This window comes from Nomascus leucogenys, chromosome 22a, assembly GCF_006542625.1.
Source record: "Nomascus leucogenys isolate Asia chromosome 22a, Asia_NLE_v1, whole genome shotgun sequence".
NCBI classification, from domain to species: Eukaryota; Metazoa; Chordata; class Mammalia; order Primates; family Hylobatidae; genus Nomascus; species Nomascus leucogenys.
The window spans coordinates 141799847-141826053 of record NC_044402.1 but is presented as its reverse complement, the minus strand read 5'-3'; the positions used below and the strand labels follow the sequence as shown (position 1 = coordinate 141826053).

Genomic DNA, 26207 nt, shown 5'->3' with positions numbered 1-26207 from the left:
ATTCGGATTACAGGCATAAGCCACTGTGCCTGGCCAAAATTACACATTTTAAAACGGTGACTTTTGTGGTATGTAAATTCTATCTCAATTAAAAAAACAAACTAGCTCAAAAAACATTCCCAGAGCAAAGTCACTCACCCTGCCAGGAGCAATGAGGTTCTCTACGCCCACCAGGTCCCGCTGCAGCTCCGTTAGCTTCTGTAGGTTCTCCAGCCGGATAAGAATGTGCTGTAGTGTGGTGGTCACCTCTGTGATGGCTTTCAGGGCGTCTGTGTGGAGAGACCCCCCAGTACAGGTGTACAGGCAGTGGTGTGCACAGCACCCTCCACCCACCACCTTGTGACAGGAACCAGCATTCTAAAAGGCAGTTCTAATTAGAGGTGCATCCTACTCCACTCCTTATAGCAGCGGTCCCCAACCTTTTTGGTACCAGGGATGGGTTCCATGGAAGACAATTTTTCCACAGACCAGAGGTGGTGGGAATGGTTTGGGGATGAAACTGTTCCACCTCAGATCATCAGGCATTTGTTAGATTCTCACAAGGAGCACACAAACTAGATCCCCCACATGCGCAGTTCACAATAGGGTTTGTGCTCCCATGAGAATCTAATGTTGCTGCTGATCTGACAGGAGGAGGAGCTGAGGTGGTAATGCAAGCAATGGGGAGTGGCTGTAAATACAGAGAAGCTTCGCTTGCCCGCCACTCACGTCCTGCTGTGTGGCCTGGTTCCTAACAGGCTATGGACTGGACTGGTACTAGCCCATGGCCGTGGGCACTGGGGACCCCTGCCTTATTGGACTTATAGGACTGCTGCCTACTATGTGCAGCCACCAGGCACCTGCTCCTGCAGATACCCCTGAGGCCTTCAGGTTGTTCAACCCAAACGGTTGGCCAGCCCATATTCTGGTTTGGCAAAGAGGATAGGCTTTGTAAATAACCATTTAATGTTATGGGTAAGGCAGTATTTGCTCTTAAAGGAAAATGATTTATTGTACTTTAAAGGTTAAATGATTTGCACCTTCAAAGCAATTGTAACTTTCTCTTTTAACCAGGAACAGATGCTAATCTTATAGTTCAAGCAAAGATAAGAGAAAGTTTATAATCTGGACAGGAAACTTAAAACACAAAGTTATATACTAAGAGTGGTCTGCCCAGCTCTGAGGCCATGCTGAGAGTGGTGGCGTAGCATAGCTGAGCCTGCTCCCACCACTGATGATGCCTGGAGCACAGGGTCTGCATCCTCCTTGCTGGAATCACTCATGGGGACCATTTTCCCCCTTCTTTCTATTAATTAATTAATTAATTATTATTATTATTATTAGAGACAGGGTCTTGCTCTGTCTCCCAGGCTGGAGTGCAGTGGCATGATCTTGGCTCACTGAAACCTCCGCCTCTCAAGTTCAAGCAATTCTTGTGCCTCAGCCTCCCGAGTAGCTGGGACTACAGATGGCCCGCCACGATGCCTGGCTAATTTTTTGTATTTTTAGTAGAGACAAGGTTTCACCATGTTGGCCAGGCTGGTCTCCCACTCCTGACATCAGATGATCTACTCACCTTGGCCTCCCAAAGTGCTGGGATTGTAAGCGTGACCCACCATGCCCGGCCACCTTCTCCCTTGTTTCTGTCATGACTCCCTCTTATTTCCTGGCCAAAAAGCTTCTCCATGACAAGGTCCACACCCCTCACCCAGCACTGCCCAGTGCTCAGCTCTAGCCCTGGGCAGATTTGTTAGCATGAAGTCACCTGACTGCTCCAGCTCTATCCTTTTTTTTTTTTTTGAGACGGAGTCTCGCTCTGTCGCCCAGGCTGGAGTGCAGTGGCACGATCTCGGCTCACTGCAAGCTCCGCCTCCCGGGTTCACGCCATTCTCCTGCCTCAGCCTCCCAAGTAGCTGGGACTACAGGCGCCCGCCACCACGCCCGGCTAATTTTTTGTATTTTTAGTAGAGATGGGGTTTCACCATGTTAGCCAGGATGGTCTCGATCTCCTGACCTTGTGATCAGCTGGCCTCGGCCTCCCAAAGTGCTGGGATTACAGGCGTGAGCCACCGCGCCCAGCCTGCAGCTCCATCCTTTCCAGTGGGGGTGACAACGGCCCCTTACAGCTTTCAGAGGATAAAGTCAGAAAAGAATGAAGTATGTGAAGAGATCATCATTGACAAACAAAATTGACTGACAAAATTCACTTTCTGTCAATGACACCTGCATGACACTGAAAATGAGGAAGAACTTCAGTGAAGCCAGCATAGGTCTTGGCAGCTACCAACCCTATTGCTCTGTGCAGATTTCTAAGCTCCTGCTCCCATCCCCTGGCTCTCCCAGGCTGGCCATCCCTCAAGCACTTGGGTCTGAGTCTCTCCTTCCAGACATCATGTCAGGCAGAGACTCATCACCCCATGCCCATTTGCTGCATGGCTGCTTGAGTCCACTCAAATAGCACCAGTGCCACCCTGCCCTCAAATGCTGAGTCCACAGAGTGCAGGGCTGGGAGCCTGACTGCCACATGGACACTGTGCTGCACCTCGGTAGGGACTGGCAGCTGCTGGAAGCTCAGGATACATTTTGGACCTGATGGCACGATAATGATCCTATACATCACCCAACCTGCCTTGACATTCTCCACGGAACCCACAGAACAGTGTCTCCAGAGAGCAGTGTCCCCTGCAGAACAGGGTCCCTCAGAAAAGGGTCCCCCTCAGAATACGGACCCCACAGAATAGCATCTCCCACAGAACAAGGTCCTCTTGGAACATGGTCCCCTCAGAAGAGGGTACCTTCAGAAGAGCATCTCACTCAGAAAAGAGTCCCCTCAGAACAGGGTCCCTATAGAGCAGGGTCACCACAGAACAGGGTCCCCTCAGAAAAGGGTCCTCACAGAACAGAATCCACACAGAACAGGGTCCCCTCAGAAAAGGGTCCTCACAGAACAGAATCCACACAGAACAGGATGCCCACAGAACAGAATCCCCCACAGAACAGGGTCGCCTCAGAAAAAGGGTCCTCATAGAACAGGATCCCCACAGAACAGCATCCACCTTAGAACAGGGTCCCCAGAGAATATAATGCCCTCACAACAGGGTCTCCTCAGAACTGCATCACCCTTGGAACAGAGGCCACATAGAGCAGCATCCCCCTCAGAACAGGGAGCCCACAGAAAAGGATCCCTTCAGAACAGGGTCCTCTCAGAATAGCATCCCCCTCAGAATAGTGTCCCCTCAGAACAGCATCCCCCTCAAAAGAGGGTCCCCTCAGAACAGGATCCCTCTCAGAACAGGGTCCGCGCAGAACAGCATCCCATTCAGAATAGTGTCCCCTCAGAACAGCGTCCCCATAGAAGAAGTTCCCCACAGAACAGGGTCCCCACAGAACAGAATCCCCCTCAGAACAGGGTCCTGACAGAACAGGATACCCCACAGAACAGGGTCCCCTTCAAACAGAATCCCCCTTCAAACAGGGTCCCCACAGAACAGAATCCCCCTCAGAACACGTTCCCCTCAGAACAGGGTCCACTCAGAACCGTGTCCCCCACAAAACAGGATCCATCAGATCAGGGTCTCCCTCGGAACAGAATTCCCACAGAACAGAGTCCCCACAAACAGAATCTCTACAGAACAGAATCCCCACAGAAAAGGATGCTCCACAGAACAGGGTCTCTTCAGAACAGTATCCCCCACAGAAAAAGATCCCTTCTGAACAAAATCCGCATAAAACATGGTCCCCTCAGAACAGGGTCTCCACAGAACAGAATCCCCACAGAACAGGATCCCCTCAAAATGGCATCCCCCTTGGAACAGGGTCCTCTCAGAACATGGTCCCCTCAGAACAGCATCCCCCTCAGAACAGGGTCCCTTGAGAACAGCATCCCCCACAGAACAGGGTGCCCTCAGAACAGGATCCCTTCAGAACAGAATCCCCACAGAACAGGGTCTCCTGAGAACAGCATCTCCCTCAGACCAGGGTCCCTTCAGAACAGGGTCACCACAGAACAGAATCCCCTCAGGACAGCATTCCCCTCAGAAGTGTCCTCTCAGAACAGGATCCCTCTCAGAACAGGATCCCGCTCAGAACAGGGTCCCCCTCAGAACAGGGTCCCCACAGAACAGCATCCCCTCAGAACAGGATCCCCCTAAAAACAGGGTCCCCTCAAAACATCACTCCCCTCAGAATAGGGTCTCCACAGAACAGAATCCCCACAGAACAGGGGCCCCTCAGAACAGGATCCCTTCAGAATAGGGTCCCCTCAGAACAGGATCACCATCAAAACATGCTCACTACAAAACAGGTTCCCAACAGAACAGGGTCCTCACAGAACAGGATGCCCCACAGAACAGGGTCCTTTCAGAACAGAATCCCCACAGAACAGGGTCCCCACAGAAGAGAATCTCCCTCAGAACAGGGTCCTCAAAGAATCAGATCCCCCACAGAACAGGGTCCCCTCAGAATAGCATCCCCCTCAGAATAGTGTCCCCTCACAACAGGATTTCCCTCAGAACAGGGTCCCCACAGAAAAGGGTCCCCTCAGAACAGGATTCCACAGAACAGAGTCCTCTCAGAACAGCATCCCCTTCAGAACAGAGTTCCCTCAGAACAGGGTCCCCACAAAACAGCATCCCTCTCAGAACAGGATCCCCTTAAGAACAAGGTCCCCTCAGAAAACAGTCCCCAAAACAGCACTATCCTCAGAATAGGGCCTCCACAGAGCAGAATCCCCACAGAACAGGGGCACTTCAGAACAGGATCCCTTCAGAACAGGGTTCCCTCAGAACAGAGTCCCCACAGAACATGGTCCTCTCAGAACAGGATCCTGACAGAACGGGTTCCCTTCAGAACAGCGTCCTCGCAGAACAAGATGCCCCACAGAATAGGGTCCCCGTAGAACAGCAACCCCGGCTGGGCGTGGTGGCTCGTGCCTGTAATCCCAGAACTTTGGGAGGCCGAGCTGGGCAGATCACGAGGTCAGGAGATCGAGACCATCCTGGCTAACACGGTGAAACCCCGTCTCTACTAAAAATACAAAAAAAAAAAATTAACCGGGCGTGGTGGCGGGCGCCTGTAGTCCCAGCTACTCGGGAGGCTGAGGCAGGAGAATGGCATGAACCTGGGAGGCAGAGCTTGCAGTGAGCCGAGATTGCGCCACTGCACTCCAGCCTGGGCACAGAGCGAGACTCCATCTCAAAAAAAAAAAAAAAAAAAAAAAAAGAACAGCAACCCCCTCAGAACAGGGTCCCCACAGAACACGGTCCTCACAGAATCAAATCCCCCATAGAACAGGGTCCCCTTAGAACAGCATCCCCCTCAGAACAGGGTTTCCACAGAACAGGATCCCCACAAAACAGGGTCCCCTCAGATCAGCATCCCCTCAGAACACTGTCCCTTCACAACAGCATCCCCCTCAGAACAGTATTCCCTGTAGAACAGGGTCCCCTCAGAATGGCATCCCACTCAGAACAGGGTCCCCTCAGAACAGTATCCCTTTATAACAGGGTCCCCTCAGAAGAACATCCCCTTCAGAACAGGACCCCCGTCAGAACAGAGACCCCTCAGAACAGAATCCTCCTCAGAACAGGGTCCTTCTCAGAGCAGAATCCCCCACAGAACAGGGTCCCCTTCAGAACAGCATCCTCCTCAGAACATGTTCCCCCATGACACTATTCCTCACTTAGAATGAGATCCCCTCAGGGTAGTGTTCCCCCTAGAATAACATTCCCCTCACATAAGAGTCCCCTCAGGGTAGTGAGCACCCAGAACAGGGTCCCCCTCTGAATAGCGTCTCCTCAAAACAAGGTCCTCTCAGAGCATCCCCCTGAGAACAGCATCTCTTCAGAACAGGGTCCCCTGAGAGCAGCATCCACCTGAGAGCAGAGTCCCCACAGTGCAGTATCTTCCTAAAAACAGGGTCCCCACAGAATAGAGTCTCCTCAGAGTATGGACCCCTCAGAGCAGGGTCCTCCTCAGTCCAAGATCTCCTCAAAAGCACATCCCCATCAGAACAGGACCCCCTGAGAGCAGTGTCTCCCTCATAACTGAGTCCCCTCAGAAAAGGGTCCCCCTCAGAACACTGTCCCCCTCAAAAAAGGGTCCCCCTCAGAGGAAGGTTCTCTTAGAGTAGTGTTTCCCTCAAAACAGAGTCCCCCCTCAGAACACTGTCCCCTTCAGAACAGAGTCCTCCTCCAACCATGGTCCCCTTAGAATAGAATCTCCTCAGAGCAGTGTTCTTAGATCAGGGTCCCCTCAGAATTGGGTCCCCCTCAGTCCAAGATCCCTTCAGAGCACATCCCCATCAGAACAGGACCCCCTGAGAGCCACATCCCCTCGTAACTGAGTCCCCTCAGAAAAGGGTCCCCCTCAGAACAGGTTCCCCCACAGCAGTAGGCAGAGCAGGTGCATGACAGAATGGATCAACAACATACACTTAACATCCAGCACCCTTGGAAACTCTCATCAAAATGAAGGATAAATAAAATTGCAAGGCTGGCTTCTGCCAGCCCCAACAAATGTACTCCATTTGTCCAAGATAATTCTATTCAAGTTCTCAGGAAGACCAAGAGGCTGGTAACATTTGCACACCAAAGGCCATTTTCCAAGAAGGCCCTTCTTGACAAGCATTCCTGTGTCCCACAATTGGGGAGTGGGGTCATGGAGGGAAAGAAGCCTGCCATAGTGTCAGCTGAGAATGTTTCATTGACTGGGCTCTCACTGCGCTCCAGAGATGGCTGAGGTCTGAAGCAAACCTAGGGAGGCTGATGGTTATCAATGTTCTGTTGAGTTGACAACTTCAAAGCACTTTCACAAACAGCTTCACAGAGGTTTTGCACCAGTCTGTACATTTTACTGATGAGAAACCTGAGGTACAGGAATCCCTCCAAAGTCCTATGTACCTCAAGCACATGGTAGATGTGACCAGAACCTGGGCCCCAGTCTTCTCCATGGTATGGCTTCCCTGGTTGCCCGGGCCCAGGCCACCCTCTGCTCCAGCACTCTGCCTACCTAACTACTGTGGTATAATGACTGACAATGAGAAACATTTTAAACATGGTGTGGTTATGTCATGTTTTCCTTAAAATGTTTGAAAATGTTTTCTATAATTTTGTCCTTCTCCTTTTTAACAAACATGAAACATTTTCTTTTAGAATGAAAAGAGAATCGTCAACATTGTATGATCTATTCTATTTCTTGCTAATCAGAAAGCATCCTTATTTATATCTATTCATGGCTATGGGAAACCAGCTAGAGGAAATGCTAAGTATTTTTTCATCTATTTTTAATGACAATGATAAAATTTACTTGTAAAAACCTCCTCATGTGGTGGCTCACACTTGTAATCCCAGCACTTTGGGAGGTCGAGGCAGGCGGATCACGAGGTCAGGAGTTCGAGACCAGCCTGGCCAACATGATGAAACCTTATCTCTACTAAAAATTCAAAAATTAGCTGGGTGTGGTGGCAGGCGCCTGTAACCCCGGCTACTTGGGAGGCTGAGGCAGGAGAATCACTTGAACCCAGGAAGTGGAGATTGCAGTAAGCCAAGATCACACCATTGAACACCAGTCTGGGCAACAAGAATGAAACTCCGTCTCAAAAGAAAAAAAAACAAACCATAAACATAAACAAAAACAAAAAAAACTCCTGATAAGCATAAAGTTCCCATCAGAACACATCCCCATCAGAATAGGTCCCCATTAGAGCAGTGTCCCCCTCTTGACTGAGTCATCTCAGAAAAGGGGACCAAATTTACAATAAAATTAGAAATCCTATTTTTAGGTTAAAAAGGTCAGAGTTTACTCTTTTGTCCCTTTAATAAACATCAAAAATTACAAAGGCTGTCTATGTTAAAAACTTCTAACAGGTCACCTTGGCCCAATCTTTTGTATGCTTTAGAGCCAAGGCCTCCAGGACAGAAACATCCATAGGCAGCAGGTTGCTCTGGGGGTTGCACCCCATTCCCCAGTGCACTTGTGGGGGCTGTGGGTTCCCCAGCAGGAGCATGCCCTGTGACCCCTGCAGGGCAATCAGAGTCATCCCCTACACTGCTCAGACGTGGAGATGGGCAGGGCCTTGCCTGAGGGTGGAGGAGCAGAATAGGCAGAGACCTGGCGTAGCCTGGGACCTGCCCTCTGCCAGCAGCCAGAGGAGACGGGAAGGAAGGCCAGGGCCAATGCTGACTATTGTGGTCCAGGCCCTAATGGGGTGGACTCCTGTGCTTCCCAGTGAAGGAAGTCTTCAGGTCTAGCAAAGCCGCCCCTGCCTCCCAGCCATGCACGCTGATCCTCGAGATGCAGGGCCGCGCCCACACTCACCGTGGCAGTCAGCGTAGTCATGGTGCCCGGGGGTGTAATGTCTGCATAGGCGGCGCAGCAGCAGGCGGTAGTGCAGCAGCCGCTGGATGGGCTTCAGCAGGAACGTGTTGAGAGGCAAGTAGCAGACCTTCTGCAGCTCGAACTCCTTGTACACGGCCTCCAACTTCTTACAGCGTTTGGTAGCCTTTTCCAGTTCTGTTAGGACCTCGTCATGTCTTTGGAAGTAGCTGGTAAACTCCTGTGGAAGCGCAAGAGTGGGGCCTTTAGGTGAGGAGATGTAGGGGTCCAGTGGGAGACTGGCCTGTTTTCCTTGATGGCAGGTGCTGGCTGGAAATCCCCACAGGGCAAATGGACCAGTGGCCCAGCGTGCGCCAGCGGGGGCTTTCTAGCCTCCACGGAATGCATCTCAGCCCGTCTCAGATGCCATGTGACCTGCACCTCATTCCACCAATTCACTGCTACGTGCACCACTAACCGGCCCCATATCACATGCACTGAGTGGACCAGGGCCATCTCCCCACTGGACAGATGAAGAATTGAGGATGGGAAGGCTGCAGTTGGCTGCATGGGACACAGTGAGGGAGTGCAGGGCAGGGGTTAAACAAAGCCCACTCGAGTCCTGCCCAGTTTTAGGGCTCGCTCCAGAAACTTCTCTCAAGAGTGGAACTAAGCGGTTGTGCTGACACAGTTACTGGACAGAGGGAATAACCACACCTGACTTTTTTTTTTTTTTGAGACTGGATCTAGCTCTGTCGCCCAGGCTGGCGCACAGCGGCGGGATCTTAGCTCACTGCAACCTCCGCCTCCCGGGTTCAAGTGATCTTCTCGCCTTAGCCCCCACAAGAACAGGCATGTGACACCACGCCCGGCTCATTTTTAAAATATTTTTTGTAGAGATGGGGGTCTCACCATGTTGCCCAGGCTGGTCTCGAACTCTTGAGCCTAAGCAATCCACCCATCTCGGCCTCCCAAAGTGCTGGGATTACAGGTTTGAACCACTATGCCTGGCCCATATCTGATGATTTTACAACATATGTATACATGTGTGTGGATTCTGAGTATTACACAGACATATTAAACTAAACTATTCTCTAACTTAAAGATTTTTGTTTGTTTGTTTGGATACAAGGTCTCACTCTGTCACCTAGGCTGGAGTGCAGTGGTGCGATCATAGCTCACTGCAGCCTCAATCTCCTTGGTCTCACGTGATCCTCCTGCTTCAGCCTCCTGAAGTACCTGGGATCACAGGTGCACGCCACCACACCCAGCTAATTTTTGTATTTTTTGTAGAGATGGGGTTTTGCTATGTTGGCCAGGCTGGTTTCAAACTCCTGGGCTCAGGCGATCCACCTGCAACCTCCCAAAGTGCTGGGATTACAGGCATGAGCCACTCCGCTCAGCTAAAGGGTTACATTATTTTTTATTTTTATTTTTTTTAACTAAACACTTTTATTTGGTCCACTGGAGCCTGAGTCGGAAACCACTGTGGAGAATCCTATCGTAAAGGAATGGGGACTGACAGTTGATAAAATAGTCTCTGTGTCACAAGAGCGGGCCGTATTTACATATTTAGGGGTTAAAAATATTCGCAGTTCAGGGTACAGGGAGGCCAAAGGGGAGTGGGGAATGTTTCTCCAGGTGTAAAAGCTCTGCAAGCCCCTGGGAGGATATGGGGGAGGTGGTGGTGGGGGTGGTGGGGGGGGTGGGAGGGGAGTGAAGGTGGGGCTGGCCCGCTGCCTGGGGGCGAGGGGCGGTGAGGGCCAGGTAGGGACGCAGGAAGCTGGGCTCAGATGTCTATGCATCCATACTCCCTAGGCTTCTAGTGGGAGGTGGAAGTGGCCAAGCCCTGCCGATGCCCATGATGGGCTGGGGTCCCTCTCTGTGGCAGGGCCGGGCAAAGGGACAGGGTTGGCTGAGAAGCCTGCTGGTCCCCGGCCTCCCTGGCAGTGGTGAGTGGTGCTGAGGACCGGTGCCCACCCACAGCAGGCCTGGCACCCACCTGCACCCAGTCATGGCTTCAATCCTGGCAGGCGCTCCAGGAGTTGTATAGTGTTGCTGGGGGGTGGCTGGCCAAGGGCCCCTCTTTCCAAGACAAGCACCACCCCGGGGCTCACCACTCCATGCCAGGGCTCCAGGGACCACACTTGCACTGGCGGGGGACAGGGGCCTGGGCTCTGGGGGAAAACTGACCTTATGCCCTGTGAGGGGGTGGTCCCTGATCCCACCCTGGGGTCTTGGCCTCTGACACCCAGATTTGGTTTTGTGGACAGAGCTCTTGGCTGCCTCCCCAGAGCTAAAGGGTTTTAATATCAAATCATTTTGTTTTAATGAACATTAAAGATGACTACAGTATGATAATCTGGATCAGACAGATTTGTGCATATTTCAATTTTAAATTAGTGCAACTGCCTTTGGGATAAGTAGAACTTTCTCATTAACAACCTGACTCAGCTTCCATCTAGGCAGGAAAAGGGCACCTAGGCTGAATGCAGTTCTTCAAGGGGGGCTATCTGAACACAGAACAGCAAAACCTATGGTCCCTTGGGAACTCTGGGTGTGAGGAGTGGCCAGAGTCTCACAGGATTGGGTAGAAGGTGGGACAGGCGAGGGATGGAGGAGGGGGCACTTGAGTTGCCGTCGTCACTGTGGCTCAGCTTCATGTTGTTATGCAGAGCTCCACACCTTGGGTGGTCACGTGGTGAACTCATGAGCAGCCTGAGAGGGAGGGAGAACTGTTCCAGGCACATTAAGCAAGAGTGAGACCCTTGAACAGTCAATGCACGACCTGCACTGTCGTCCACATGTGAACACCTGTACCGTTGCTCCTATTGAAGAGAAGTCTCACTTCCCCCAGTGCTGCCCCTGCCTATCCAAAAGTCTACTCCATTTTTGCGACCCCTGCTACATGCCCTTTGTGGAGCTGGAACACCTGAAAGAAAAACCTGAACTATGAGCCTAGCAGCCAAAGTGGAAACAAGTCCCAGAGCCCTGCCCTCCCCACAGCAGCTATGGGGACTCTGCCCTGAGCAGGCCCTGTCCTGGGGAAGGGGGGACTCTGTCCTGAGAATGATGTTCTGAGGAAGACTCTGTTCTGTAGGGAACCCTGATCTGAGGGAAGCCCTGTTCTGAAGAGGATGCTGTTCTGGGGGGACCCATTCTGAGGAGGACAATGTTCTGGGGGAGAATCCTGCTCTGAGGTGAACACTGTTCTGGGGGCGTCCTGTCCCAATGGAAATGGGGACACTGTCCTCAAGGGAATGCTGATCAGTGGAGAAAAAGGTTCTGAAGAGAACAATGTTCTGGGGCTGGTAAGGGCCCTGATCTAAGGCAAACGATGTTTTAAGGTGGAGTCTGTTCTGGGGGTAGTTCTGCTTGGAGGGAGACCATGTTCTGGGGGACCCTGTTGTGAGGGGTATGCTGTCTTCAGGGGCATCCTATTCTTGGAGAGCCCTTATTGAGGGATGCGGTGAGGAGGGAACTTGTTCTGAGGGAAACAGTGTCCTGATGGGGCCCTGGACATTGCCCTGAGCCAGACTCTTTTCTGAGGGAAACAAGATTCTGAGGGAGACCCCATCCAGAGTAGGACCCTGCCCTGAGGAGGATCCTGTTCTGAGGAAGATCGAGTTCTGAGGAGACCCTGTTCTGAGGGTGATGCTGTTCTGGGGGAACCTTGTTCTAATGGGAATGACGCTCAAAGGGAGACCCTCTTCTGAGGGGGCTGCTGCTCTGAGAAGGACTCTGTTTTGAGGGAACTTTATTCTGAGGGAACCCTATTCTGAGAGCCTGAGGGGGATGCTATTCTGAGAAGACCCTGTTCTGAGAGGACCCTGTTTTGGGTGGGCCCTGCTCTGGAGGGACCCTGCTTTAGGGGGGACTCTGCTCTGGGGAAACCCTGCTCTGGGGGCACTCTGCTTTGAGTAGGATCCTGTTCTGAGATGGACCTTTTCTGAGGGGACCCCTGTTTTGAGGGGTCCCCTGCTCTGAGGGGAATGCTGTTCTGAGGGGACCCCTGCTCTGAGGGTGCCCCTGTTTTGTGAAGACCACACTCTGAGGGGACCCACTCTGAGGGGGATCCTGGTCTGAGAGGACCCTGTTCTGTGGAACCCCTGTTCTGAGGGGACCCTGCTCTGAGGGGGCCCCAGCTCTGAGGCGGCGCCTGTTTTGAGGAGACCCCACTCTGAGGGGAGCCCGCTCTGAGGGGAATCCTGGTCTGAGGGGACCCTGTTCTGTGGAACCCCTTTTCTGAGGGGGCCCAGCTCTGAGGGGACCCTGCTCTGAGGGGGTCCCTGTTCTGAGGAGACCCTGCTCTTAGGGGGACCCTGCTCTGAGGGGACCTTGTTTTGAGGAGACCCCACTCTGAGGGGGACCCTGTTCTCAGGAAACTTTGTTTTGAGGAGACTCTGCTCTGAGGGGGACCCTGGTCTGGGGGGATCCTGTTCTGAGGGGACCCGGCTCTGAGGAGACTGCTCTGAGGGGGACCCTGGTCTGGGGGGACACTGCTCTGAGGGGACCCTTCTCTGAGGGGGATCCTGTTCTGAGGGGACCCTTTTCTGAGGGGACGCTGTTCTGATGGGCCTCAGCTTCAGGAAGATGGTTTTGCTCCCATTAACAGCATTCATGTAGGCAGTAGTCACCATGTAGCCTACCTTTAACTGGCGCATGTTCCTGAGCAGGACGTCCCCGATTCGTTGATGGCCACCTTTTGTGTGGGCTTTGGAGGGCCCTTCCCTGAGTAAAAAGAAACAAAGTTGTTCTAAACACGGTGAAAGCTTGCAGAAGGCACTGTAATCTGATGCAGGGTGACAGCTGCCCTAGTTCCAGCTGGAGGAAGGTGGTGAAGCTCTGAGGTGGAAGAGGCCGCAGGGCAGGGCCTGCCCTGGATGGAAGCTGCTATTATGTGTCTGGCCATTCTCTAAAACAGACAGTAACCGGGCAAAAAGGGATCTTCCATTTTTAACTTGCTCCTTGCACTCTCTTTTCTGGAAGAGGGTGAATAAAGGGTATTATTACATCTGTACCTCTCCCCACAGGCTCCTAAAAATATGCTCTAGTGAAAAAATTGCTCTTCTGAATTAGTTTCTGAAGCTGGGAAGTTCCTAAGAGCAGTGATGATGAGTTGGTGTGGGAGTCTCCCGTGTGGGGGTCCAAGACCTGGGGGGCTGAAGGGGTGTTACCAGAGTGCCAGCCTCTGCTCCACCTCACGCAGGAAGCCTCTGTGGAACTCATAGATGGGATCGATGTTGGAGAAGAGCAGTGTCATCAGAGTCGCAGGCATGACGTCCTCCTTCACCACTGCGCTGCGGAACCACTGTGGGAAGAGTGTGGTGTGATGGGAGGCGTGGCTCTTGTTGGGGACTGAGAAACTGTGCCCCTGAGGGCCTGTAGCCATAGGTCACCCAGCGATGACCCTCCAGTCACCGCCTACAAAGAGGGTTCAGATCAGCACTACAGCCATCCTCTTTGTTGACCATCCAGTTTTCAAATATAATGAAACTATCCTACATCGAAAGTTTCAAATGGACACTTTGCAGCTTTATAGCTTCACAAAAACTTGGACCCAATGTTCTGACCTGACTTAGAATAGTTTTAAAGCAGATATATTTATTAAAATATATACATGCAAGTCTCATGATTATCAAGAGATATTTCTTGGCTGGGCGCAGTGGCTCATACCTGTAATCCCAGCACTTTGGGAGGCTGACCAAGGTGGGCAGATCACTTGAGGCCAGGAGTTTGGGACCAGCCTGGCCAACATGGTGAAACCCCCACTCTACTAAAAATACAAAAATTAGCTGGGTGTGGTGGTGGGCACCTGTAATCCTAGCTACTAGGGAGGCTGAGGCAGAAGAATCACTTGAATCCAGGAGGTGGAGGTTGCAGTGAGCTGAGATCACGCCACTGCACTCCAGCCTGGGTGACAGAGTGAGGCTCCATCTCAAAAAAAAAAAAAAAAAAAGATATTTCTCTGTGTTCAGATGATTTATTAAAAAAAAAATCAAAGTAATCAAGGACTTTCGTACCACAGTAATAACTTCTAAATCCTTCAGGTATGTTCGTTCTGTAGCGAGAATCTCTTTGACTATGAAGTAGGCCTCGTCTGCAGGCATGCGCTGAAAGAAGCAGAGAGCTGTAAGTGTGCGTCCATGGGACATGGCACCCTCCCATGTTCAGGGAGCCTGAAGTTTGTAACGTTTGCTTTCTTCTGCTCAAGGTAACATTGTCATGGGGTTTTCATCTTCAACTTCTGAAGAGATTTATCCCTGAGTAAAAACATAATCCTGTTATTCTTTTGGAGAAAAGAATTGCTGTTCAAATATCACCATATATAAACAGGGCTGAAGTTTATTATTGGTTTTGTGATAAAATCATTTTTTATATATCACTGCCAGTAGCATAGCTGGTTAGCAGACACAGGTCCATGAGTGCATGTGTGCTTATAAATTATCAAACCTAACCCATACAAAAGTCATTAAAATGAGCAAACAGTGCGCATTCTAAGTGTGCCTGCATCAGAGCACCAGACTTGCTGGTGCACTTCCTGATGCAGACGTGGACCATACCCCGGGCCCAGTTTTCCGTGCCCTGCTAGAGACAGCCCAGCCCTGAGCGCTCCTATAGCTGACAGGGCTATCTCTGCCCAAGGTGCGGGTGCCAAGCAGGCAAGCTGGCCGTGGGGGACCCTCTACACTTCACCCAACACAGTGTTCCTGGCAAAGCACATGCCTCATGACAGCCTCGGCAGGCACTGGGTCCTGTCCCTGGAGGGCCTCTCCCCACCCTGAACTCTCCAAGAGCCACCCTCTGTTGAGGTGCAACTTAACAGCCTCTTCTCCATCCTCTCCCTGCCCAGAAACCACGATCCTGCTCTGCCCTGGCAGCTTGCCTGCCCCACCTCCAGACTGTGGCCAGCTTTAGGGCAGATGGGCCATGCAAATATCCATGGAGCAGGTATCAGCTCCGAATAGGCGCCTGGACACTGCCCCCTGCCCCTGTGAGGGTGTCCTACCAGGAGAAGACAGGCAAGAAGCACACAGGGCTGTACAAGGCATAACGCAGAGCAGAGGAGGGGCTGGAGGCTGGGAGACACAGCAGGCCGCAGCCTCACTCAGAGCGGACAGGGTGGCCTGTGGGACAGGTCAGAAGTCAAGGGGCTGGAGCAAGGTGCAGAGGTCAGAGGGAACAGACAGGCTACTGGTGGGGAAGGCAGGCCACGTGGGCCTTCTGGACCCTTTGGGGTCTACCTGAATGTGCTGTGATGCACTTGGGCCCCAGGATGAGAGCAGACCAGGAGGGCAGAGAGGCTCCTGGTGGACCTCAGCACCACCCGGCGAGACAGCACTGGCTGGGGGGCGCGGAGGGTGAGGGGTGAGATCCTGGACACATTCTGAAGGTTGAGGCAACCTGATTCCGGTGTGGAGGTAAGGTGTGAGGGTTGGAGGCAGGAGGCGTGACTGCCGCAGTTTTTGGCCTAAGCCAAGGGAAAGACCAGCTGCCATGACTGGAGATTGGGGAGGAGTATCAGGAGCTGTGATTGCAAGTGAGCAAGCAGCTGAGGTGGCATGTGGGGCCATGTCTTCTTCCTTGTACTGCTGTGAAGTTCAGCAGAGCCTGCGGGGTTGTCCACCCCTCGTGGATGAGAGGACAACAAAGGCACATTTATCCTGTGAGTCCTGAGCCCATGGATATAGCCAGCTGTGAAGGGACAGCACCCTACAGTCCACTGAGATGCTGCTGCCTGGAGCCCTCCAGTGCCCAGGTGCTGTGCCACCCCCGGCCAGAGTCCTGCACACGTCGACTGCCGTTCTCTCAGCTCTTCCTCGTGGCTGGCAGCCTGCCTGGCTCCCACAGCCCTGCCACCATGTGGCTCTGCCACCAGCTCAGCCCCCACCTCTTGGTGCACTGGCCTCCTCCCCACAGAGAAGCTGAACCGCCTTTACAGCCTTTAGGCTTTTTCTATTTTTTCTTTTTGAGCTTTATGATATTAAAAATGACTTTTTTATCTTTCAAATGAAAGGTTGAGCCCATCTTTCAAATCCAAATTCAGTAAAATCTCTTTACAGAGTCTTTTCTTGGCTGGATGTGGTGGCTCATGACTCTAATTACAGCACTTTGGGAGGCTGATATGGGAGGATCACCTGAGGCCAGGAGTTTGAGACCAGCCTGGGCAACATAGTGAGACCCTGTCTCTTAAAAAAAAAAAAAAAGTTAGCCAAGCATGTGGTCAAACCTGTAATCCCAGCTACTGGGAGCCTGAGGTGGGAGGATCACTTGGGCACAGAAGTACAAGGCTGCAGTGAGCTGTGGCTGCACCAATGCACCCCAGCCTGGGCAACAGAGACAGACCCTGTCTCTAAAAAAAGAAGTCCTTTCTCCACCTGAGCTTGATATGCCCAGTGAATTCTCTGGGGGCAGAGCTGGTCCCGTCCCCAGAGGCCCATGGTTATGGTCTGGGAGGCTCCAGCCTTCCCCACACAGCTGAGGGACAGGGATGTGGCATGTTAGTGCCCCACAAACTGTTGACCTTGGGCCCTGAGGGAGAGTCTGGTAGAGGGAGGACAACTTCCTAGCCACAGTCACCGTGGCATGGAGTCCAAAGGCAATGTCCTAACTCTGAATGTCGTTCTATAGAAAGAAACAGGATGCTAGAGTCCTGGAGCAGCCCCCCTCCTCCAGGGGCGAGGCACACAGAGACACGTACGCCATCAGACAGCCACAGCAGTCGCTGATGAGACTTGTCATCACAGGTGCCACCAATGGGTCACAGGGGAGTCAGGGGAGCAGAGTGGCCAAGAGAAGGGCCTTCCGTCCCGCCCCTGCCCCACCCAATCAGCCCAAGGAATACCGTGAGGAGACTCTCAGGGACAGAAAATACAGCAGCTGCCACTCTGCCCCCACCTCTAGATCAATGTCAAACCTGACCCCCAGCAAGCTGGGCTGCAGGCCAGGGATGAGACGGCGGCCAGGGACAGCCCCAGAGGAGCGTGCAATTCCTGTGAGCTTCACCACCTGTCCCCACATGAAGGGTCTATGTGCCCATGCAGAGCGTGGAAGAGGTTTCTGCCACCTTTGGCTTTCCTACCCTTCGACTATTGCCGATCCTCACAAATCTCTATTAAAAAGGGGACAAACAGTGCATCAAGTGGGAGACACTGGGGAGGAGGGCACAAGCTGGCGAGGGTGGGCTGGAGGGTGGGCAGCTCTTCGCCCCTCTCCACACAGCCCAGCAACTGGATGCAAGTGCAAAAGCTTAACAGGTGGCCTCAATGGCAGCACGTGGTTCTCAGACCCCTGTGTCACTTTGGCTCCCCAGGAGAGTGGTCTGCCAGGCCTTGCCAGCAGAGCCGTCAGTGAATCTGGGGCCAGGGTCTCCCCAGAACCTGTTGCAGCCTGGCTGGGCACACTGGTTCATGAGGTCAGCACAGAGGGGTACTCTGGTGGGAACCTACCTCCGGGTCAAACCAGCAGCCCCAGCATGGTGATGAAGGGGCCATCCTTGCCATCTCGGAGCCCACCTGTGCTGGGCACCAGCCTTGCTATGTCAACCCACACACACAGAATTGAAGCAGAGCCCAGAGCCCTCCCTCCAGAGCCCAGGTGTTGAGGAGAGGCAACAGGAGACACCACGTCAGGGCCGAGGGTGCCCACACGCATGGGCTGGGCCCAAGGGCTGTTGAATCTTTCTCTGCAGTGACCCAGCCACCATCTCCTCAAGGGCATGGCTCCGTGAGGACCCTGAGGTGCCCCCATCCCAGAGGGCCTTGCCATGCTGCTGGCCCCATGCCACGTCATGACTAACAGGCTTCTCCCAGGGCCACTTGCCACCAGCCCAATTATCCTCAGATGTGACAAGCTGTCACCCTATAGAACCATCTAAAGAATCAACTGATTTTTGTAATATAAAAAGTTACAAATTAAAATTTAGTCTTAAAACAGACTGCTTGGTGGCCATTTTTTGTTGTTGTTTTTGTACCAAAGAAACAGTGAACTAAAGAGATTGTCATTAGGTTTCCAAAATAAAATAAAAAGACATCTTTTTTGGAAACAGTCTTGCTGCCAGGGACCAGAACCAGCCCTCACCTGCAAGCCTCATGCAGCAGTACGTTTAATATCCTTTGCTGCCTCCAGACCAGGGGGCTCCTTCCACTCCAGTGGGATCCAACGGGACCCTCAGGGCACCAGGAAGGAGGAGCCTGCCCTGCCTGTGCCATCCCACCTGCTAAGAGTCCCAGCATCCCACGGGTAGCCCTGGCATCTGGAAGGCAGGCCTTGGACAGAATATCCTCAGGCCAATTCAGGCCAAAGCAGGAGTGTTGAGGTGTCACAATGACATACCTCCCCCTGTACCAGCACTGACTCCCTCCCTCCTAGAGGCCCCGTGGCCTCTTCCCGTCCAGCTGCCACTCAGGGACCCCGTGTCCCCCTTCTCTGTGGACTCCAGGCCCAATATAGTCTGCAAACTCCCCGGACCCTGAGCCTTTTCTTTTAGGGTCCATCTGCAAAACCATAGCTGTAGGCAGACTCCACTGGGCTAGGAGAGTGGAGGCCACCCTGAGGCCACAGCATCCCTGCCCCTGGTTGCCCTGTGCCTGCCAGCAGTGAGCTTCTCTGCTCGGTCACTTTCTTCCTGCAGACTCTCAGTTTGTGCCCTTATTCCTATCATCTTCGGTAAAAAGAGACCCACAGGGGACAGTGCCTCAACTTTGTCATAAACCCTCAACCCTGTCTGTGGCCCATGTACCCCTCCCCTCGCCACAACAGCAGAGGACCGTCCCCTCCCCACAGGTGGCTCCTCCACTGTCTCCAACATCTGGCCCAGGGCACCCACTTGTACATTGGGTCTCCCACCCAAGAGCCTCTCCGGAACCCAAAGGGGTCCCTAGTGGACCCTCCCTTAGCACCCAGATCTTTCCTCCCAGTTACTCAATTGTTAAAGTAGAAGCTTGACCAAGCAAGGAGGGAAGAAAGGAGCAAAGGAGGGAGGAAGAGAGGGAGAAATGAGGAAGGTGGGAAGGAAGGAAGGAAGAGTGGGGGAGGCTCGAAGATCCAGTATGACACATGGAGTCTGTGGGTGCCAGGGACTGTTTGCTAAATGAATAAGGAAACTTGTTTTTGTACGAAGGACCCTGGAGTCCCAGAGATAAGAGGAAAGTCTCCGGAAGGTTTTGCTAGGGAAGGCGGCCCAGTACCTCCTCTCTGCTCAGGAGGCTGGCAGGGTGGCTGTGAGTGCAGAGCCCTTCCCTGCCCCGCCCCAGGGTCCCCACCAGCACCACCGGAAGGAACAGTGAGCACAGGCCCACCCTGCAACCCTCTGCTAGCTTCTCAGCCTCGAGGGGCCCACCTTGTGTCTCGGCTCCTCGTAGTCCATCCCGGCTCCGCCGGCATCACTGAGGACAGGGCTCAGGAGTGGGGATGAGCCCTGTTCAGCTGGGCCCAAAGGCACCTGATATGCAGGGCTCAGACTCAGGGGGCTCTTCCGGCTGGAGGGAGAAGGCTGAGGACTCTTCGTGGAAAGGCCTGGAAATGAACGGGGTGGGGGATGGAGTGAGAAATGAGAAAGGGCTGTGAGGCTGGCTTAGAGCCACTACTACATTCCTGACCATTCAACTGCCAGCCTCGCACAGTGCCAGGCGCTTCCTGTAAAACACGGAGGTACAGCTTCTATCACACGCAATTCTAAACATGACATAAAATGAAAATGAGGGTTGATGGTTCATCTACCCAATTTCAGAGAGCAATCCACAGACAGTGTGGATCCCCCCAGGACTCTAGGGGGGCCTGGATACCATCCTTGTGTTTCTGGGGGCTTCTTTTGGCTCTGCAGAATATGTAACTATGATAAAATTAAGCACCACAAAGTGTGTAAAGCAAAAGGCACCACCAGGACGGGGGAACACTTTCTATGTGCATTGCTAGAGGTTAGAGACTTAAGATGTCAAACCAGGGCTAACAACTGAAAAGACAATGTCTATTTTAAGGCCAAACGTATTATTCATAAAAAAAAATGGATCATATAAAACTGCTCAATTCATGATACTGTTTTCCAGTTCCTTGAGTTTTTCATTAATGGGCATTTTATTTTGGTTTTCTAAAACACAGTAATAATTTTCTCCTTCTTAAAACCATGTTTGTTTTCGAATAAATAGGTGCCAAATTTGCAGCCCAATTCTAAAGATGATAAAGTATATTTCACTGTGTATTTTATAATAAAAAAATCCTTTTCTATTTAAAACAAATTCTCAAAGGTTAATTTCTAATGTTTTTCTATGGGAAACCAGTAACTATTAAGTGCCAAATTTTAAAGATAACTTTACCTGGCTAACACGGTGAAACCCCATCTCTACTAAAAACACAAAAAATTAGCCTGGCATGGTGGCAGACGCTTGTAGTCCCAGTTACTCGGGAGGCTGAGGCAGGAGAATGGTGTGAACCCAGGAGGCAGAGCTTGCAGTGAGCCGAGATCGTGCCACTGCACTCCAGCCTGGGTGACAGAGCAAGACTCCGTCTCAAAAAAAAAATAAAAAGAAAACTTTAAAGCAGAGTTTTAGAGAAGGAATTTAACTGCTGTTTAAAAACCACCAAAGGCCAGGTGTGGTGGCTCATACCTGTAACCCCAGCACTTTGGGAGGCCGAGGCGGGTGGACCACCTGACGTCAGGAGTTAGAGACCAGCCTGGCCAACTGGTGAAACCCCATCTCTACTAAAAATACAAAAAATTAGCCGGGCATGGTGGCAGGTGCCTGTAATCCCAGATACTTGGGAGGCAGAGGCAGGAGAATCGCTTGAACCTGGGAGGCAGAGGTTGCAGTGAGCTGAGGTCGTACCATTGCCCTCCAGCCTGGGCAACAAGAGCGCGACTCCCTCTCAAAACAAACAAAACTATCAAAGATGGAAATTTGTTTCCAAGTGTATAGTGTTTGAACACTGAAACTATCACGATTTCTAACGATGATTACTGAATCAGCTTACCAAATGTTGCAACAGAAGTAACTCAATTTGAACCCCTGGTCACATAAATGCCACACCATGGTGCCTCCTTACTCCACCCACAACTGGTTTCAAAGCAAGATTCTCTTACATTATTGTTGGCACGTTCAGATGCAGTTGCTTATAGTGACCAGTTTATAAAACCCAAACTTGGTTCACTTAACCTAAAACATGTAAGTGTATAGGCAGATTAGTATAGAGCAGCTTCTTGAGAGCAGCTGACATCATGATTCCGTTTGCTGGGTTGGCATAAGCAACCCAACAGGTTCGCCCTCTAGAGGGACATGGGAGATGGAGGGGAGGAAGTCCTTATTTTCACATTGACAAATCAGGAGCCCTGGAAAGATCTTGCCTGCTGCTAGGAATTCTAGTTATGAGGATTCTTAGGATGAAATATCAGTGCTCATGAAAGCAGAGCTTTCCTCTGGAATTTTTCACAAGATACATTGAAAACACAAGGAAACATTCATTGCTATAGAAAACCTAGGTAACATCACTATAGGAAATTATTAACAACCAATTTATTAGAATTTGCTTTTATTACACATTCAGTTAAAGTACACTAAGCAACCTTAAAACAGCATGAAATTCCTACTTCTGCCTTGCCTCACATACTGGGCCACATTTGGTCTTTGTCATTTCTGAAGGGCTCAAAGTGGAACTGTGGCTCTGTGCTAGCCCCTGAAGTATGGATTACTTCTTATGTTGAAAACAGGTATGTTTCCGAAGATGTGCTGTTTGGGGTTTGTGTTCCAGAATCTTCTTTGTCCTCAATAAGCCAGAATTTCACAAGGAGATATTTTATGTGATGAAAATTCAGAAAAAGTCTAGAAGCTACTAATATCTATTTATTCTTCATAACTGTATTGTTCAGGGTGCAGCAGGAAGATGTTTTCCACTCATTGCTTCTGGAAGTTAAAAGTCGGCCTTCACTATTCTGCCCTTGTGTCCTTCCAGGGGTCCTCACAGCACCTCACTCAGAGAAGTACAGTCCAACAGCAAGTTACTAGTTGACAGTTTACCAAAAAGTTGCTGCAAAATCTGCCTTTGAGTTGCAGGAGGTAAAACTTGAGGAAACGGCGTAATCACGAGATCCATCATAATGTGTGCTGCTGTGACGCTGCTGGGGTTGCAAACAGGCCATGGCCAGGGTGGGGTAATGGGGCTGTAAATTAGAAAGGGCCACTCCTGGCCAGGTGTGGTGGCTCACGGCTGTAATCCCAGCACTTTGGGAGGCCAAGGTGGGTGAATCACGAGGTCAGGAGTTCGAGACCAGCTTGGCCAAGATGGTGAAACCCTGTCTCTCCTAAAAATACAAAAATTAGCCAGGTGTGGTGGCAGGTGCCTGTAATACCAGCTACTCAGGAGGCTGAGGCAGGAGAATCGCTTGAACCCAGGAGGTGGAGGTTGCAGTGAGCCGAGACTGTGCCACTGCACTCCAGCCTGGGCAACAGAGGAAGACTCCGTCCCAAAAAAAAAAAAAAAAAAAGTAAGTGCCACTCCCAGTAAACAACCCCTCATAAAGGAAGGACACTCCCCTTTAGGATAGACTGCTCATTTGGAATAAACATTTTTAGTTCTACGGAAGTTAGAAGTCATCATTTGATAATATTATAAATACTTTTTTTTTTTTGAGACAGAGTCTCGCTCTTTCACTCAGGCTGGAGTGCAGTGGCACAATCTCCGCTCACTACAAGCTCCGCCTCCCCGGTTCACGCCATTCTCCTGCCTCAGCCTCCCGAGTAGCTGGGACTACAGGTGCCCATCACCACGCCCAGCTAATTTTTTGTATTTTTAATAGAGACGGGGTTTCACTGTGTTAGCCAGGATGGTCTCAATCTCCTGACCTCGTGATCCACTCACCTCGGCCTCCCAAAGTGCTGGGATTACAGGCGTGAGCCACTGCGCCCAGCCATAAATACATTTTTTTGAGACAAAGTCTCTGTCGCCCAGGTTGGGGTGCAGTAGCATGATCTCGGCTCACTGCAACCTCTGCTTCCTGGCTTCAAGCCATTCTTGTGCCTCAGCCTCCTGAGTAGCTGGGACTACAGATGCACACCACCATGCCTGGCTAATTTTTGTATTTTTAGTAGAGACAGAGTTTCGCCATGTTGGCCAGGTTGGTCTTGAACTCCTGACCTCAAGTGATCCACCTGCCTTGGCCTCCCAAAGTGCTGGGATTACAGGTGTGAGCCACCGCGCCCACCCTATTATAAATACTTTCTATTTAACAAAAAACGGTCAACTCACAATTTAGTGAATACATTAAAAAGTACCACAAATTACCATTAAATATTTTTCTTTTTCTTTTTCTTTTTTTTTTTTTGAGACCGAGTCTTTCACTCTGTCGCACAGGCTAGAGTGCAATGGCATGATCTCAGCTCTCTGCAATCTCCGCCTCCTGGGTGCAAGTGATTCTCGTGCCTCAGCCTCCCGAGTAGCTGGGACTATAGGCGCCCACCACCATGCCCAGCTAATTTTTGTATTTTTAGTAGAGATGTGGTTTCACCATGTTGGCCAGGCTGGTCTCGAACTCATGACTTCAGGTGATCCACTTGCCTTGGCCTCCCAAAGTGCTGGGATTACAGATGTAAGCCACTGTGCCCGGACTCTTTTTCTTTTTCTTTCTTCTTTTTTTTTTTAATGGATGAGATCTTATGAAGTCCAGTCTGAACTTGAACTCCTGGCCTCAAACAGTCCTCTTGCCTTAGCCTTCTATGTAGCTAGGACTACAGGCATGCACCAGTGTCTAGTTTAAACATTTCTTTAAATGTTAGCTATAGCAAACCTTATAAATCAAGCCTACTTCAAATTACACAAACACAGATCCTACGTGAAAGTCAATAAATCTGTGGGGAGACTTTTTTTTTTTTAACAAGCAACTGGTGATGAATGTGTAACTTTATTTATACACGAAGTTGTTGGACTGTGTCCTCATGCCTGATTTTGTATGGGCTGTTGCATTTATCCCTGGGGAACAGGTTTAGCTGAAGTCACCAACACAGATGTACTCCACAGTGAGAAAACAAGTGTGGCACCATGGCTCTGAAGAGTGCTTTCCACAGTGACGTGTGACAGGATAAAGTTAGTGCCTTTCAGGCTTTGCAATTTTGAATTCTGTGGATATCATAAAGAGACATTTGGCCGTAGTGCTCCTCCGTCTTAGAAAATCTTTTTGACACTGATAATGCATATCAGAATGCATGGTTAAAAGCAGATGTCAGCCGGGCTTACGCCTGTAATCCCAGCACTTTGGGAAGCTGAAGCAGGTGAATCACGTGAGGTCAGGAGTTTGAGAGAAGCCTGGCCAGCATGGTGAAACCCCATCTCTACTAAAAATACAAAAATTTGCTGGGTGTGGTGGTGCATGCCTGTAATTCTAGCTACTCGGGAGGCTGAGGTGGGAGAATCTCTTGAATCCGAGAGGTGGAGGGTGCAGTGAGCCAAGATCGTACCACTGCACTCCAGCCTGGGGAACAGAGTGAGACTGTGTCTCAAAAAAAGAAAAAAAAGGCAGAGAAGTTTTAAAATGCTAAATATCAAGCTAAACAGAATACGTTTAGCTTTACTTGACATGGTGAAGAATTAATCTTAGGTATCTGTAAAAAATAAACTCTAAATCCGAGGTCCTCTACTGAAAAACAGCCAGTAAATCGGTCTTGTTGTGAGTTACGAGAGTCCCTTTTATAAAATTCATATCATACACAACGCATAGGACACACCGACCACACACAAAGATGAGGCCCAGCTATCTCACTATATCCTCAAGAAGGACTGATTTCTTTACCCATAGACAAGACTTCAATTGCCAACATTAAAAGACTTGAAATTGAGAGATACAAACAGTAGTTATGTTTTACTGAGCTCCACACTTTTGCTGGGGTGGATCACAAACTGTCCACTGGCTGTTCACCAATGGGCTTCATTGCACAGACTGCACTTTGGGAAAAGAATAGCATCTGAAATACTCTCAAAGCTGCAAATTGGCCGGGCGTGGTGGCTTATGCCTGTAATCTCAGCACTTTGGGAGGCCGAAGTGGGTGGATTACTTGAGCCCAGCAGTTTGAGACCAGCCTTGGCAACATAGTGAAATCCTGTCTCTACAAAAACAAATTAATAAAATTATCAAAAATTTAGCCAGGTGTGGTGGTGTGCATGCCTGTAGTCCCAGCTACTCAAGAGGTGGAAGTGGGAGAAATGCCTGAGCTCAGGAAGTCAAGGCTGCAGTGAGCTGTGATCAGGCCACCACACTCCAGCAAATAACAAGATCTGATCATCTTCAAAACATATATATTTATTTTTCTTTAGACAGTCTTGCTCTGTTGCCCAGGCTGGAGTGCAGTGGCACAATCTCAGCTCACCACAACCTCCGCTTCCTGGATTCCAACAATTTTCAGGCCTTAGCCTCCCAAGTAGCTGGGATTACAGGCATGTGCCACTGTGCCTGGCTAATTGTTTTGTATTTTTAGTAGAGACAGTTTTTGCCATGTTGGTCTCAAACTCCTGGCCTCAAGTGATTGGCCCACCTGAGCCTCCCAAAGTGCTGGGATTATAGGTGTGAGCCACCATGCCCAGCTTTTTTTTTTTTTTTTTTTTGAGACTGAGTCTCTCTCTGTTTCCCAGGCTGGAGTGCAATTGCAGTGGCTCAATCTCAGCTCACTGCAGCCTCTACCTCCTGGGTTCAAGCGATTCTCCTGTCTCAGCCTCCTGAGTAGCTGGGATTACAGGCACACACCACCACACCCAGCTAATTTTTGTATTTTTAGTAGAGATGGGGTTTCACCATGTTGGCCAGGCTGGTCTTGAACTCTTGACTTAGTGATCCGCCCACCTCAGCCTCCCAAAGTGCTGGGACTAAAGGCGTGAGCCACCGCGCCTGGTCTCTTTTTTTGTTTGAGACAGGGTCTTGCACTGCTGCCCAGGCTGGA

At 50.8% G+C, this 26207-nt stretch overlaps 1 protein-coding gene across 5 annotated transcripts in view; it reads right to left on the bottom strand.

The window, feature by feature from the left end:
- The window catches only part of FARP2 (FERM, ARH/RhoGEF and pleckstrin domain protein 2), a 141068-nt gene that overhangs the window by 18944 nt on the left and 95917 nt on the right, over window positions 1-26207 (bottom strand). For 4 of the 5 annotated variants that reach the window (XM_030803359.1, XM_030803361.1, XM_030803360.1 and 1 more), the window contains exons 14-19: window positions 19634-19809; window positions 14316-14405; window positions 13470-13603; window positions 12942-13023; window positions 8296-8533; window positions 139-269 (exon numbers count right to left, since the gene is read on the bottom strand). In XM_030803359.1, the coding sequence (XP_030659219.1) occupies window positions 139-269; window positions 8296-8533; window positions 12942-13023; window positions 13470-13603; window positions 14316-14405; window positions 19634-19809 (851 nt within the window). The remainder of the gene's footprint in view (window positions 1-138; window positions 270-8295; window positions 8534-12941; window positions 13024-13469; window positions 13604-14315; window positions 14406-19633; window positions 19810-26207) is intronic. The other variant, XR_004027910.1, reaches the window with a different exon arrangement.